The sequence below is a fragment of the Sinohyriopsis cumingii genome, chromosome 13, assembly GCF_028554795.1.
Source record: "Sinohyriopsis cumingii isolate HCF-2022 chromosome 13, ASM2855479v2, whole genome shotgun sequence".
Taxonomy (NCBI): Eukaryota; Metazoa; Mollusca; class Bivalvia; order Unionida; family Unionidae; genus Sinohyriopsis; species Sinohyriopsis cumingii.
The window spans coordinates 50,164,037-50,180,908 of record NC_142973.1 but is presented as its reverse complement, the minus strand read 5'-3'; the positions used below and the strand labels follow the sequence as shown (position 1 = coordinate 50,180,908).

At 35.0% G+C, this 16,872-nt stretch overlaps 1 protein-coding gene across 1 annotated transcript in view; it reads left to right on the top strand.

Moving 5' to 3' along the window:
* Positions 1-16,872, top strand: part of LOC149785524 (uncharacterized protein KIAA2013 homolog) — a 62,094-nt gene that overhangs the window by 7,534 nt on the left and 37,688 nt on the right. The window contains exons 3-8 of the mRNA XM_089979329.1: positions 3,025-3,135; positions 4,407-4,535; positions 11,383-11,441; positions 11,737-11,829; positions 15,482-15,555; positions 16,712-16,852. Of these exons, the coding sequence (XP_089835455.1) occupies positions 3,025-3,135; positions 4,407-4,535; positions 11,383-11,441; positions 11,737-11,829; positions 15,482-15,555; positions 16,712-16,852 (607 nt within the window). The remainder of the gene's footprint in view (positions 1-3,024; positions 3,136-4,406; positions 4,536-11,382; positions 11,442-11,736; positions 11,830-15,481; positions 15,556-16,711; positions 16,853-16,872) is intronic.

The following is a 16,872-nucleotide window of genomic DNA, read 5'->3' as shown; positions in this document are numbered from 1 at the left end:
TCTCCGTTACGGATCACTGCCATCTCACATCTGTATGCGTGGGTTCGAGTCTAGGATTTGGCCAATGTGAGTATGTGAGAAAGCTTGCCAGTAGCTTCTTGTGGGTTGGTGGTTCTTCCCGGGGTTTTCCCGGGTTCTTCCTCCACCAACAATACTGGCCGCCATGCATAGCCTATCATGTGCTGAGCAATGGCGTTAAACCCCACAACAACAACAATAACAACATAAGATATATATACATAAACACACATAAAACTGAAATGTTGTGTTTGTCTCTGTTATAATTGATACTGATAAAGTGTTTGTGAAAAGGAGATTTCTTGGTGAAAACATGAAAATGTTATATGACTTTGTGAACTACCTTGATGAAACAAATCAATCAGCTGTTCTCTTATTATTTGGTTTAGAAAAACCATTTGACTGTTGAATGGAACTTTCTGTAAAATGCTCTGCAATCATTTAATTTTGATGAATCTCAGTGGTTTAATGTATTCTGCAACTAATCCAAAAGCAGTATCACCAGTGGCTACTTGTCACAGTTCTTTCATCTAGAGAAAGAGAGCTGTCTTGTAACCCCATTAGCTATTTATTTATCATTGGAACAGAAGTTCACGACACTGGTATATCTATCATGACAGAATTTAAACTAGGACAGTGTGCTGATCATGCCTTTGACCAATGGATGGCTCTCTACAGTCTTTTTGGTCTACCAGAACTCTCATGGATTTTGCAGCAATCTGCGTTTTACATTGCAATATATCAAAGTCTATCTGGATAGGAAGGAACAAATTTTCAGAAGGGTAAAATATGTCCAGACATTTAAATAATTCTGTGTAATTCTTCATTTTGACTCTAAGGAATTGTTGTTGTTGTTGTTGTTGTGGGGTTTAACGCCATTTTTCAGCACATGATAGGCTATGTATGGCGGCCAGTATTAATGGTGGAGGAAGAACCCGGGAAAACCCCGGGAAGAACCACCGACCCACGAGAAGCTACTGGCAAGCTTTCTCACATACCCACACTCGCCGAATCCTAGACTCGAACCCACGCAGACAGGTGAGATGGCAGTGATCTGTAACGGAGAGCGCTTTAGACCACTCGGCCACTCAGGGCCCCCTCTAAGGAAAAAATTTTTCTTTAAATTTAGATGATATGTTAAATTATGCAGAAGTTTAAAGAAGCTTAAATGATTCTGCATTGTTGGATGAGGAGAAATTTGTCCCTAATTGGAAATGTAACTTTGATCAAGTCAATGATTTTGCCAAAATTTGTTTGGAAATAGATTTTTTTGTTAGAGTTAAATTAATTAAAGAAGTTAAAACAAGCCATAGAAATTTTAGGCTGATGTATGAGGAGAAATCTATCTCTGAATGGAAAATTAACTTTGATCAAATCCTTGATTTTTCTAAAATGTTTTCATTCATTCTTAACATTGCCTAAACCTCCATTATATTTAGAAATGGATTGAACAAAATATTTCATTAACATTTTATTTGGAGTGGTAAAACCTAAAAGGAAAAAAGAGATATACTTATAGACCTGTCTACAGATGGTGGCATATATATATATATATTCTTTTATAAAATACATTTTAAATGAGGTAAGCTTGAATTCAAATGTGAAACATGCCAATCAACTGTCAAAGCAATGCCTGTTAGCATTGATGTTAAAACTAACAAAGCGCCAACTGTGTTTTGATCAACAACTTGGAGATGTGTTTATTGTATTGATACAATAAATTAAAAGTAGACCTACATTGTATTATTTTGTTTATTTCATATTGTTTATCAAATCAAGTAAAGAGTAAGGAAAGGTTAAAGACGTCTAAATCCTACCTGCTATTAGTCATGGTCATGAGTCAAATCAACCTGCTATTAGTCATGGTCATGAGTCAAATCAACCTGCTATTAGTCATGCTCATGAGTCAAATCAACCTGCTATTAGTCATGCTCATGAGTCAAATCAACCTGCTATTAGTCATGCTCATGAGTCAAATCAACCTGCTATTAGTCATGCTCATGAGTCAAATCAACCTGCTATTAGTTATCGTCATGAGTCAAATGATTTCAGTTGATCAACTGAACACTGTTTTAAATATTATTATGTAAGTGACATCATTAATATATCTGACACTAATCTGACTTATCCTAACCATTTGCAGATGTGATCAAGGACAGGGGAACTAAGCAAAAAGTGTACTCCGTGCATGAAAAACCTATTTTAGGTGAAGTAAGGTCCAAAGTTTGTAGAGAGCTTAAAATTCCCAAATTGGCATTTTCCATGTTCACATGTGAAAGGCAGCAACATAATGCGTAATGATTTCTGAAGTTTATCAAAATTACTGGGAGTAATATTTTTAATGATTTTTTAAAGATTGCATTATGTTGAAAGCAAAGGTATTTTACACACAAAAGCAAACAACTTCATTTGATAAAGGCTATTTTTTGACAATTATTACCTAACATTATTATAAAACAATTATTCAGCCACTACCCACCACCACCTCTTCTCATTGCTGATGTCTGACTGTTCTTACTTTTTCTGAAATACTTGGGTAACTTGCTCATGCTGCAGTCTTTGTTTTTGGATCCTTTTGTACATGAGTTATAGAAGGACTGTTTTTGGATCCTGTTGTGCATGAGTTATGGAGGGACTATTTTTGGATCCTGTTGTGCATGAGTTATGGAGGGACTGTTTTTGGATCATGTTTTGCATGAGTTATGGAGGGACTTTTTTTGGATCCTGTTGTCATGAGTTATAGAGGGACTGTTTTTGGATCCTGTTGTGCATGAGTTATGGAGGGACTGTTTTTGGATCCTGTTGTGCATGAGTTATAGAGGGACTGTTTTTGGATCCTGTTGTGCATGAGTTATGGAGGGACTGTTTTTGAATCCTGTTGTGCATGAGTTATGGAGGGAGGCATGCATAGCAGTAATTGTCAGTTATAGAATGACAAATAACAAAGATTACTTGTACATGACTTTGTATGTAGTTAGTATATTTAACATATTTTTATTGTTGCAGGTTGTCTTGCAGAGAAACTTAAGTTATTTCAATCTGAAGTTGAGAATCTGGATGCCTTCATCAATCATATACCTCCTTTGGAAGGAGAGCAGCATTTTCCTCCATATGTTGGTAGGTATTTTCCTCCTCTTTATTAATAAATAAACTCATATACCTCCTTTGGAAGGACAGCAGCATTTTCCTCCATATGTTGGTAGGTCTTTTCCTCCTTATTAATAAATAAATTCATATACCTCCTTTGGAAGGAGATCAGCATTTTCCTCCATATGTTGGTAGGTCTTTTCCTCCTCCTTATTGATAAATAAATTCATATACCTCCTTTGGAAGGAGAGCAGCATTTTCCTCCATATGTTGGTAGGTCTTTCCCTCCTCCTTATTAATAAATAAATTTATATACCTCCTTTGGAAGGAGAGCAGCATTTTCCTCCATATGTTGGTAGGTCTTTCCCTCCTCCTTATTAATAAATAAATCCTCAGCGAAATTAACTGAAATCCAGTTAAAATTGACTCCTGAAGACTGTTGTTAAACTAGTAATGAGGAGTTGTTTACTTCTCACTTATATAAAACCTATGCCACAATATAAGGACCATGATGAAGTTTCACAAGTTTTGTTTCTATAACATTCTATGTTGTCAAAAAGATAAGGAATTTCCAAGTGAAAAACTAATGTCCTAAACTCAGATACCAGTAAATATGTTTACCTCCAGTAATAATGATATTACTATATAATCTAAAATGTAGAGAAATATCAGCTATGTAATATGTTGTGTACAAAATAGCTAGACATTAGTCAGGTAGACCCTAAATTCAATTACTGACCAAGGTCCAGCTCACAATATAAATGTATATAACACAGTCATGGAGAAATGCCAACACACAATACAAATTAAATATACATAAAACTTCACAGATCTTGATGTGTGCAATTTGTTAAAAGTAACCAGTAGAACAAACAAGATAGACCCTGCTCTACTGACACATCATGTGATAGCAGATCAGTGTCTATGTTTGCAGTTGGACTTGACTGATAAGCAAGTGCATATGGTAAGTGTTTTCATTATCAGCACTGACTGACTTGTATAAATCCCTGTATGATGTAAATTGTATTCACACTTAAGAATTTGTGTAATGTGTAAAATGGGGTATGTAATACATGTAAGTACAAAATGGCATGTTTATTTTGAGTGAGGGAAACTAACTCTTTTAACATGTCATGGGTATACACCTTAATCTGGAGACCATTTCATACCATCTCAAACTTGTTCTTTGCATTACCTCAGTATAAAACAGGTATGTAGTTGGTGATGTATGCTAAATCCAGTATGTTCTCATTTACCATGCTTATTTAAATTGTCATCTGATTTTCTTGCCCTCTTTGCAGGAAATGGGAAGGTAGCAGTAGCATTCGGCAGTCAGAATGGTTTATTTATACGCCTGAACAGAGCCCTGTCCTTGCCTGTAAAGTTCTACCCGATCATAGGCACTGCAATATCAGGTTACAAAGCTGAAGGTACTTAAATCTTGTACGTACTACATATAATTCTTAAACTTGGATGGTTTTTGTTAAGCCTTTATATCAAGTTATAATGCAGGTAGTACTTAAATCTTATACCTATGAGGGATCATAGCCCGTTGTCTTCCCTTTAAATCGGCAGTATAGATCAAAGTGGTCCAAGGTTACTTACGGTTTACTTCCTGCTTAACAAACAAGCAAAACTCTTTTTGGCATCTAAATTTTGTAAAATGTCTCAGTCATATGGAGGTTATCATAGGTGAAAAGAGTTCAAAAGATGAGGAACTAAGTTATTTGGGCAAAAGAAGGAGTTAACCGATAGTTAAGAAAATATTAAGCATAATCGCTGATGTTGTCAACATAAATAGAAAATCAGATTTTCTCATACGGTCCTGTAAATATTTTTGAACAGATCCATATCCCATATAATTCATGCACCATTCAGTGATTTGTTGTGAATAATTCGTTTGATAGTTGGTGGGATAATTTAGTAATCATTGTACACTTCCTTAGAAATGATTTTAGCTGTTTGGTTTGGAAATATCAAAGAATATTTTTATGTCAAACATATAATAATAATAATAATAATAATAATGAGGACTTTGTATAGCGCCTAATCTTTAGAAGCTCTAAGCCAGCGATGGGCAAACTTTCCAGTGCAAGTGCCACATACACAGATTTACACCTTGTCGCGGGCCGCATAGTTCATTAAGTAAAATAATTAATATTTGAAATAGCAAAAACAAAAGGTTTTTCTAAATGACATCTGATTAATTTTCAGTTGTTAATATGTTGCTAATATTTGAAAACTTAAACTTAAACTTCAAAAGAAGCACATTTATTTGATAAACAGAGTAACATAAACAGAGTCAGTGCGAATGATGACTTGTTCCTAGGCCGCATGAAAACCATTGGCAGGCCGCATGCAGCCTGTGGGCCGTAGTTTGCCCACCCGTGCTCTAGGCACTTTACAACATTAGACAAAACCTATAAGATAAAGAAACATAATGATATGATTACAAAAACAAACACCATGAAATTAGAAACATTATTTAAAAAAAACATGCTGAGAATATTTAAGGTAGGAAACATTATTAGGTCTTTAAGTTTGTTCTTGCAGTCGAAATAAGTGAGTTTTGAGAGCCCTTTTGAATGTGATCACTGTGTCTTTGTGTCGAAGTTCAGTGGGCAATTCATTCCACGTTGCTGGACCCTGGTATGCAAAAGAACGCTGTCCGTATGACTTTGTTTTCATAGTGGGAATAATGGGTATATGATTGTCATTAGAGGAGCATAAGTATCTTGCTGGTGTGTACACATCGGTGAGGTCGGATAGGTATGTTGGACTAGAGTCCGACAGTGAAACGTAGCACAGAGAACAAATTTTGTGTTTGATTCTGGATCGAATGGATAGCCAGTGTAGGGTACAAAGCAGCGGGGAGGTGTGCTCTGATCGTGTGCACTAAGTATGATCCGAGCAGCTGTGTTTTGAACTTTCTGAAGTTTCTGGAGCAGATATTGAGATGAACCAGACAGAATCGAGTTGCAGTAGTCCAGTCTTGAAAGTACTAATGAACACACAAGTGTTTTAGTTACATCAACTGAAAGATATTTGCGAATTGAGCTGATACATCTCAGCTCAAGATATGCAGCCTTGCATATGTTCAGTGAGAGTACTGTCCAGAGTAACACCTAGGTTTTGTACTGATTGTGTGAATTTAATGTTGGTGTTGCTGATATTTATTGTCTGAGGTAAAGGATGTAAATTAGAAAGTCTTTATGTTGTGATCAGAATGGCCTCAGTTTTATCATCATTCATCTGCAGCTTGTTACATATCATCCATGATTTCACATCAGAAATACACCTCTCTACACCTTGGATGGTAGCATCAACTTCAGTTGGGTGGCTAGATTTGTATATTTAGGTGTCGTCAGCATACAATTGGCGAGACACTGGATGATGATCTATGACACTTGAGAGTGACTGAGTGTATAGAATGAAGAGAACAGGTCCAAGAACACCTGTGAAACACCACAACATAGATCAACTGGGCTGGAGTGTATTCCATTTGCAGATACAATTTGTGTCCTTTTGACCAAGTAGGACTTGAACCACAGTAAGGCTGTATCATGAATGCCAAATACATGCTGGAGATGGTGAAGTAATATATCATGGTCTATTGTGTCAAATGCTGCAGACAAATCAAGGAGGGTAAGGACTGTAATCTTTCTGCTATCCAACGCAGAGAGAATGTCATTAACTACTTTTAGAAGAGTAGTTTCAGTACTGTGGCAAGTACGATATGCAGATTGTACATTGCTAAAAAGACTGTTTGAATTTAGATAAGATACAAGCTGGGATAGAACAACCTTTTCTAAGATTTTTTATATGAATGGGAGATTAGAAACTGGGCAGAAGTTCTTTAAATTGTAATGGTCTAGTGTTGGTTTCTTCAGCAGAGGCTTTACAATGGCAGTTTTGAAAATTGATGGGAATTCCCCGGATGAGAGAGAGGTATTAATAACATCAGTTAGTGAAGGCAATACTGGATCTAAGCACTCAAGCAGCAGTGATGTTGGAATTGGATCAAGTTCACATGATATATTATTAAGGCTCTGTCTGCATGGGTTCGAGTCTCGGATTCTGCCAATGTGGGTATGTGAGAAAGCTTGCCAGTAGCTTCTCGTGGGTCAGTGGTTCTTTCCGGGATTTTCCCGGGTTTTTCCTCCACCATTAATACTGGCCACCATGTATAGCCTATCTTGTGCTGAAAAATGGCGTTAAACCCTACAACAACAACAACAATATATTATTACGGTAAGATAATATCTGCATTGTAGTCAACTGTAAATGCTCTTGTTCTCAAGTTGGAGGCCTATGACAATAAGTTTTTCAAAGTTGTCATCCTTGACAAATAATTATAAGAGTCATATAAATGAAAAAGCAGTTTGCTGTTCTCATTAAGAAAATAATTTTCATCTAAAACAGAGTATTATTATCTTTATTATGATGACCCTGTTTCTTATTTAATTGTATAATGCAGCATGTCACTTGCCAGTTTTGTTTAGGAGATTTTCACTAAGCCACACTAATGAGTTTATCACTAAGTGACACTGGTGAGGAGATATTCCTTAAACCACTCTAAATGGGAGGATTTTCACTAAGCCACATTAATGAGATTTTCATAAAAACACAATAATCTTGAGGTGTTTACTAAGGCACTCTAATCAGGAGGTTTTCACTAAGACACTCTAATCAGGAGATCTTTAATAAGCCAAACAAACAAAAAAATTTTCATTATGCCACTCTAAGGGCTGTTCCATTAAAACATACATGGGACCCAGGGAAGGCACTTTTAAAGTGGGATACTCACCCTTAGATGCAATTTAGAATTTTCATATCATTTTAATATGAACTCTCTGAAATCAAAGTACCGTTGCATATATTTTGTAAAAACTGCCTTCCCTGGGTACCATATATCTTTAAATGGAACAGCTCTAATCAGGAGGTTTCACTAAGCCACACAAATGAGATTTTCGTAAAGCTGTACTAATTAGGAGATTTTCATTAGCTGCACTAATCAGGAAATTTTCGTCACGCCACCCTAATCATAACACCACCCTAATCATGACATTTTCATAAAGCCACACTAATCAGCAGCTAAGATAATGAAGTTAATAGCCATAATGGTTGATATTTAATAGCTTTGAACAGAAGGAGTTCAGAATTAATAAGATATGAAATTTTAATTAGTCGGGGGAAAAGAAGACAAATAGTAATTTTATTGTATTGTAGTGCTAATGAAATACACCTTTTTTTATTAACTGAGATATGAAATAAGACAATATTTGTTTTCATTAATACATATTTTATAAAAGTTTGGATAGTTGTTTATTGCTCAATTGATCTACAATAGATTGTTCTGGCTAACGACAAACTCTGAAGGTCACCAAATATTGGAATTGGGTTTATCTGGGGCTCCACCTATTGGAAAGATAACTGGTTATGATCCCTCATTGGATATACTTAGACCTGAATGGTTTTTGTTAAGTCATTGTTTGAATACTGCAAGACATAGGTCCGGCACTAAATCACCATCAGGCATTACAAACACAGTTCCTATTATAAGGCCCATTATTATAATACAGTTCTTGTTATAAGGCCCTTTATTATAATACAGTTCTTGCTATAAGGCCCTTTATTATAATACATTTCTTGTTATAAGGCCCATTATTATAATACAGTTCTTGTTATAAGGCCCTTTATTATAATACAGTTCTTGTTATAAGGCCCTTTATTATTTAACACAGTTCTTGTTATAAGGCCCTTTATTATTTAACACAGTTCTTGTTATAAGGCCCATTATTATAATACAGTTCTTGTTATAAGGCCCTTTATTATTTAACACAGTTCTTGCTATAAGGCCCTTTATTATAATACAGTTCTTGTTATAAGGCCCTTTATTATTTAACACAGTTCTTGTTATAAGGCCCATTATTATAATACAGTTCTTGTTATAAGGCCCTTTATTATTTAACACAGTTCTTGTTATAAGGCCCTTTATTATTAAACACAGTTCTTGTTATAAGGCCCTTTATTATTAAACACAGTTCTTGTTATAAGGCCCATTATTATAATACAGTTCTTGTTATAAGGTGAGTATGGTCATGGATTCTGTTTCATTTAAGAGAAAATTTATATTTGTTATGTACTTCATTAAAAGGAAGTCTTGCAATAGGCAATACACTCTGTGACTACAGTGGACAGCATTGTATAACTTTTCCAGTTTGATAACATCATTTTTATATGATGGCTATGTTGCAGTGTATATTAGGTTACAATGGTATCCTTCCAAACATCTCGTATGGCTGTAAGTGTCATTTTGTTATGAGGTTGCTTCACAACAACCCAAGTTTACCATATACATTTATGAAGCTTTGTAGATAGCTTGCAGTTGGAGTATGCCTCAAAAGGGTAGCTCTGCACTCACTCTTCAACATTGTAGGTGAGTCTGTTAGACTCCAGCTCATGTAAAGAGATGATTTTCTATCCACATTCATGCTACTAAATAACCATCACAAACAAGGTCATATTCAGATTGCGGTTACTCTTCCAGTCTTCTGTTTCACTGCCACATAGGCAATGCTCAACAGGCTCAGCATCCCAGATCCCACATTGCTTCCTAAGAGAAACCAGAAAAGTAGGAAGAACCCCACCAAGATAAAATGGGGAAACCCACTTCCGATGCTTTTCCTTGATGAGGGTCCAGTTTCCATAAGTTCCCAATTATGAAACACAAGTAGACAAGGACTGGTTTCAACCAAACTTCTTCCTCAGGCAGAATTTCCACAGAAAATATGTCAGCCTCATACTGCTCAAGATAAAGGACTATTCATCTTTTCATTTTAAATTAGTTTAATTGCTTTCACTTGTCCATCTAAACTGAGAATATCAGATGAGATTTTGCACTTTTTGGAACAAATTACTCAATTCTTGGCAATATTTCTAGTTACAAAGGAAGTGAGCTTGTCACATGATTGACTAGCTTTTGTCTGGCACTCTTTTGATTACATTTTGTTACGTATGAGGGAGGCCACAATGGCTTACACACCATTTTTGCTTTCTGGCAACCTGATGTCATGCTGACTTAGCTGAACAATACCATGCTTCTCAGTGTTTAGCTTTTGTCATGTTGCTAACCATCAGTGGTAATAATACACAGTAATTATTCAAGTGACAAAACCTAACATCTAAAGAACACACATCAGTAAAGATAATCAGATTGCTTATCACATTGTATGGGTTAAAGCAAATGTCAGTACGCTGAATTTAGATATTTTATGAGATTTTATCTTTACAAAGTATTATATGGCCACTCATGAGTGGTAAAATTAATGGGTTTTTTTTATTAATATGCTGGCTGTGTTTAGATGGATGGATGTCCTTGTGGGGTACTGTTGAACACAAATTTGTCAGTGCCATGAAATTCCATCCTTATAAAGCAGGTTGCCGCAGGTCATAAGTCTGTTCAAAGGGGAGGACCACTGTATATGTCGGACATGCTTAATAGGACTGACTTTTTGACGAACTCTAAAATGCCCAAATAGGAAATTGAGAGTTTCTCCTGAGTTGTAAGAAACTATTAATTTACATCATAGAGTGTGGCTTGACTGTTTTGAATGAATCAGTTTTAATTCATGAAAAAATGAATAACATCTGACAGTAAGATTTATGTAAAAAAAAATGTCTTCCTGAATTGTGAAAAAAGTCCTTTAATTAAAACAGAACTTATTCATTATCGCAGGGATAATACAAAACTCAGCAAGTGTTCACTCATTATCTTTCTTGTCGTCTTGTATGTTGTCAAATAAAGAAGGTGTTGGCCATTTTTTTGTGGGCTTCATTGTAGCAGTAATAGTTGTTGCCTTCAAATGATGTTACAGTGTTACCTCACTGGTAGGTGCAAACATGTTGAGTAGATTGTAGCTGTTTGGGCAAATAATGCTCAGGAATGTTACAAATGAAAAATGTTTTGATCTTCATCATCATACTGTGGAAGCTGTAATAAATATTTGCATCAATTTAGGCAGAGCATTTTTTTATTCAGCAAATGACAGTAATGACATCTTGTATCAGCAATATATCATTGGGGTTTTTTCTGCCCACCATTAGGATGCTTCCTCATGACTGGTCATTTGTACAAGGTAATTCTTGATTATTTTTATTGGTCAGGTTAAAAATAAAATAATGTTGATGCATATCTGTGCTAATCTCCATGATTTATTTTACATAAACGAGCATGGATAAAATCTCTCATGAGATGTTGTTTTCATGTTTTTACAGCTGCACATGTTCTCCAAATAAGGAATGGCCTGGCATACAGATTGCAGTCCTTTAATATGGTAAGAAATGTATTCATCTATGCTTCCTGATTAATAAAACTTCAACCATTTGTTTTGATAGTGTAACAGTAATTGAACTCATTGAAGTATACCTCAAAGTTAAGAAATAAAATAGCTGATATCAAAATCTTTAATAAAAAATCATGATAAAGGTACATGAAAGATGAAATTTTGATAACAGTATTGTGAACAAAATCTTATCGACATATTCTTTCATTTCTTTTTCATTATTACTTGTATTGCTTTGAAGGTTATCTGTTCAACAAACCTAGAACCCTTGTACTTTACCTTGCAGAAGAAAGGCTGTGTTTTTGTTGGGTCAAGAATATATGCTCATAGAAGTAGATCCTCAGTGCTCGTGCATGAAATTAAAGCACAGAATCCAACAGTAAGTTGTAAATTGTTGTTAGCTTGCATGGTTATAAGACCAAGTGAATTTATGGTTTGGCCCTGTGTACATTTTGCACTGCCCATTTTGTCTGTCAACAATTGCTTGTTACCACCCTGGAGGCCATATTTTTGATCCGAATTTGAATATGAGCTTATATCGGCAAGATCTTGGATGAGTTCAGCAATCATTGAGATCCATGCATATTAATGACGTGATGTTACATCTGATTGGCTTGAAACTTGAAATATGGGCTTGTATCATCAAGATCTTGGATGAGTTCAGTAATTATTGAGATCCATGCATATTAATGATGTGATGTTACATCTGATTGGCTTGAAACTTGAAATATGGGCTTGTATCATCAAGATCTTGGATGAAATCAGCAATCATTGAGATCCATGCATATTAATGACGTGATGTTACATCTGATTGGCTTGAAACTTGAAATATGGGCTTGTATCATCAAGATCTTGGATGAGTTCAGTAATTATTGAGATCCATGCATATTAATGATGTGATGTTACATCTGATTGGCTTGAAACTTGAAATATGGGCTTGTATCATCAAGATTTTGGACAAGTTCAGTAATGAGCAGGATCCACAAATAATAATGAGGTGATCTTGCATCAAATTCACAGAGTTTGTTACCGCTCAGGAGGCCTTATTTTGATTTGATTTTGATCAAACTTGGAATGTGGGATTATATATATTATGATCAAGATTTTGCATGAATTTGATAATGAGTGGTATCCACATGATCTTGCATGTGATTGGTTGAGCTTGATACCACTCTAGTTCTGATTGTGAATAGACTTAAATGTGTGTGTGTGTGTGTGTGTAATTTGGATTTTTGATGTAACTTGAACAATTTTTCAGTCATATCGCTATGATGTCTGCAGTGTAGCAGTTTATAGTCATGTCTAGCACCGGAGCATCATGCCACAGACATGTAGCATCACGTCCCAGCCAGTCGCATTATCCTGACACCAGTCCAACCAGTTCTAACACTAGCCTCTTAATGCTGAGCACCTAGCGAGACAGCTGTTAGTACCATTTTTATAAGTCTTTAGTATGACTTGGCCGGGGTTTGAACCTGAGATCTTTTGCATATTTGGCCTATGCTCTAACCACTTGGCCACCAAAGCAGTCAAATCTATTTCTGGTCAGATTTTTATCTGACTTAGTAAATAGGCTCATACCATCAAGATTCCTGACAAGTTTTCTTATTAATGAAATCTATCCATACCAATGAGGTGTTGTTGCATCTGATTGACTGTGCTTCTTACCACCAGAGAAATGTTATTTCTGACCCAGTTTGAATTCAACATAGTAAATAGGTCAATGTCATCTGTATCTGATTGGAAGAACTTGTTACCTTACTGGAGACCAAATTTCAGTCATATTTTGCTCCAGCTCAGTAAATAATGCTATATCACTATATCATCATTGTCTTTCACAGGTTGTATAGTAAATGAGATCGGCTAATATTTTGAAGTGATCCTTCATCTGACTGACTGCGCTTGTTACCTTTCTTGATCTAGAGACTATATTTCTCATCCAGTTTTTATAATACTCTGTCAGTAGGTTGTATCATGAAAATCTTGAATGGCATTTGATTATGAGCAAGAAATTATATACTTTAATTATGACTTTAGATTTGTAAAGAAATTTTTGAGACTTTCATGGTATTTGGAAAATTGACGTGATATAGAGTTTGGGAGATAGTTTTCATAGGTTGTATTCTTATAAAGTAATCTGTTAGACATGATGGCTCAGTGGTTAATGTGACGAGGTTTGAGTTAGAGTCCTAGCATTGGATCGGCCTCTTGGCTACCATGGTGCATCCATGGGCATGACACTTTGCTCCAGTTGCTTCAGTACTAAAGAACCTACTTATGTTGCTGTGCCAGACCAATCCAAAACCAAATCCTATCTGATTTAGTTACTTCAATATCTTAATAAAAATAGTACAAAATTCTGCCTCCTTTATTATTGATAATCCATGAGCTGTGTATCTTGTGACTAAGCTATGTAAAGAATAACATACAGTTGTCCTTTTTGGTACTTAAAGATTGTTTAAAAATGATATAACATGCCTTCAAGTCTGTCTCAATTAAAATTCATATCTTGATTATTAGGTCATCCTTCCATGTGTAATTTAGTCAGCATGGTTCTATGACAGAACTCTCAAAATATAATTACATTTTTTGTTAACAATAATGCAAAAATGGAGGAGTGACTAAAACAACAATGGCCAGAAACCTTTTCAAGAAGAGTGAATCCTAATTGGAAATTAGAATTATCTTTTGTCAGATCAAGACATATGTTTATTGGATTATTTCCAGAATACTTTTGAATCTCTTTGAAGATTTTTAATATTTTGCTTACGATGGTAAAATAGAATAGCCTTGGAAATAGTTGTATGAACAAAATAAGGGATAGCCCTAGAAACTGCATTCCAAAATGAAGTTGGGTGGATTAGACTTGGAGATACATTTCTAAAGTAAATTAAGATTGCTTAATATTTGCAGTAACTTTCTTAAGAAAAATATGCTGTAGTCATAGAAAGAACATTATTGGCAAGATTAGATGAGGTAGATCAGTAAACCATTGCTAATTGTGTCAGTGGAAAAGTTACATTACTATGATTAAAATTTGTGCAACTCACCTGGTCTACGGCACAATGAGCTCATTAACACACTGGTCCTGTGTCTGTCAACCAGTGTCCATCAGCAGTTACTGTTTTTAACTTTTCAGAAAACAACTGGAGAAGTTTCAGACAGATTTGGCAGCGATCTTTCTAGCATGAAGGCCTTTAAAGTTTATACAGATGGTGCCAATCATAAAGTATGGCCACAGTTAATTTAAATTTGATAGAAAGCATCCTGGCATAAAAGTCTCTAAAGCTTGTACAAATATGGCTACTGATACTACAAATAGAAAACCTTTAACAACTTCGCAAAAACCAGTCATAAGAATTTGACTAAATATGACAGAAAGCATCCTAAGTTAAAAGATACACCTAAGCAAAAAGGTATATAGATGATTCTGATGCACCAAGAAATGTCACCAACATTATCTACAAAGCCCAAATATTTGAACAATTTTATCTAAAGAAAATTGCTTAAGAGAATTTGTCAACATTGATGGAAAGATTCCTGGCATAAAAGCCTTTTAATTGTGATCAAATGATACAGATGTACTATCAAAAATGGATGAAGATGCTTGAAACAGTTGCATTCATAAAATTTGCAATCAACAGCATTGGAAGAAATTTACAATAGCATTCTACTGACACATTTATCATTCAGGTATGTTCCCTAAATTACATGACATTAGGAATATTAGCCTGTTACTTTGCGAATCCAGCCCTACTATTAAACCCTACTGGCAGTGGCAAGAGTTATTGCCCTTTGTCTATATGAGATAGACAGAAGAAGATGATTTTTGTCTTAGTAGCGTTTGATTCACAACGTAGCAAACTGATATTCCTAATGTAATGTGATTGGGTAAAGATTCTTGGAGAAACATAATTTACTTTAAAATTTGCTTTCTTGGCCATCTGCTCTTGCATTTGGCTGTTTTGCTGATGTCAGCCAGGTGAGTGATCTCTGGCCCACTTGATTTATACTTATGTTTTCTATCGCAGAATGTAGATATTCATGTAGATCTGGACCAGATAAGAGCTTCAGGCTGGACAGATTCCACAGTGACCACACACAGGTAGGTTCCACCAGTACTTAACATCAGAGACTAAACTCTTGGAGAGCTACTAGATGAAATGCACGTCTGAAAACATAAAAATTGGCAAGATTAGATGATATAGTATGCAGCAGGTCATTTTGGCTGTTGTAAAATTTAGCAGATTATAATTGAAAAAAATGAATAGATTTGATAAAGAAAATGGATCAAAAGTTTTTCAAATTGGAAATTTTCAAGAAACTTCAAAAGGGAATACATTATCATGTATTCAGAAAGATGATTGTAAACATTTTGGCTTTATGATCTATTTCAAGAAATCTGCTCTTTCTATACATTGGATATATTGCTCTTTCAACTTGTCATTAAAAGCTATATTTTAATTTGTAGACAAACAAGGCTATGTCGTTGTTCAACCATATGCCCTTTTCTTTTTTGTTAGCTCCAGTCTGAATGACACCAAGGCCTCATTTGTACATTAATCAAATGCTAAAAAGTAGTCTCTTTTTTTTTACAAAACACTTGCATGTTATGCCAGCAGAAACATAATCATATATTAGATGCTTATATTATGTTTGAGATTGTTTGGGAGTCGATTCCTTCAGGTACCTGTCTTAATGTCTGTCCCTTTCCTTTACCACTATTTAACACCTTGAAGTGTTTACACATTCTTACTAGTATTGTTATTTCGACATTTTCACTGACATGTACTGGTTTATCCCATATTGCATATACCAGATTCTTCTTTTAAGATATTTTTTCATATCTGTTGACTTTGAATGTATTATATGCTTAATTCTTTCTATAACCATTTCTTTTCCCCGAGTATTAATCAGTTCATTGTAAACTGGTGTGAGATCATGTGCACAGCATAGCATATTGATTACATTAATTTCACTATGGACTGTTCATTATTTGACTGAATAACCCTGACTGGTGATCATACTTAAGTAGTAATTAGTTTAAATATAATTATATTCTTAGTGACTATTAACAAATATTCTTAGTGACTTGTAACGAACTTTCAGAGTTCATATTGACATTTAAGTTGTTTTCTAATTACTTCTGTATTTTTTACTCTCCTTGATTTTATGCCAAGACTAGAGCTTAACAGCGTGGATATCTTATGAATTTTAAAATTTAATTTTAAAAGTTTTTGGTTTAAAATTGTCTTTTTTAGTGCAAAGAATTTCCAGGAAGAGAATGTATCCTATTCCGTGACATCAGGCCTCGTATCAACTAGTGATCAATCCATTTTTGTTGCTGCAGCCATAGCTAGTGTTTCTGTCAACTTACCAGTTTTAAAAATTCCTGCAGGAAGGTACATTGACATACTGTACA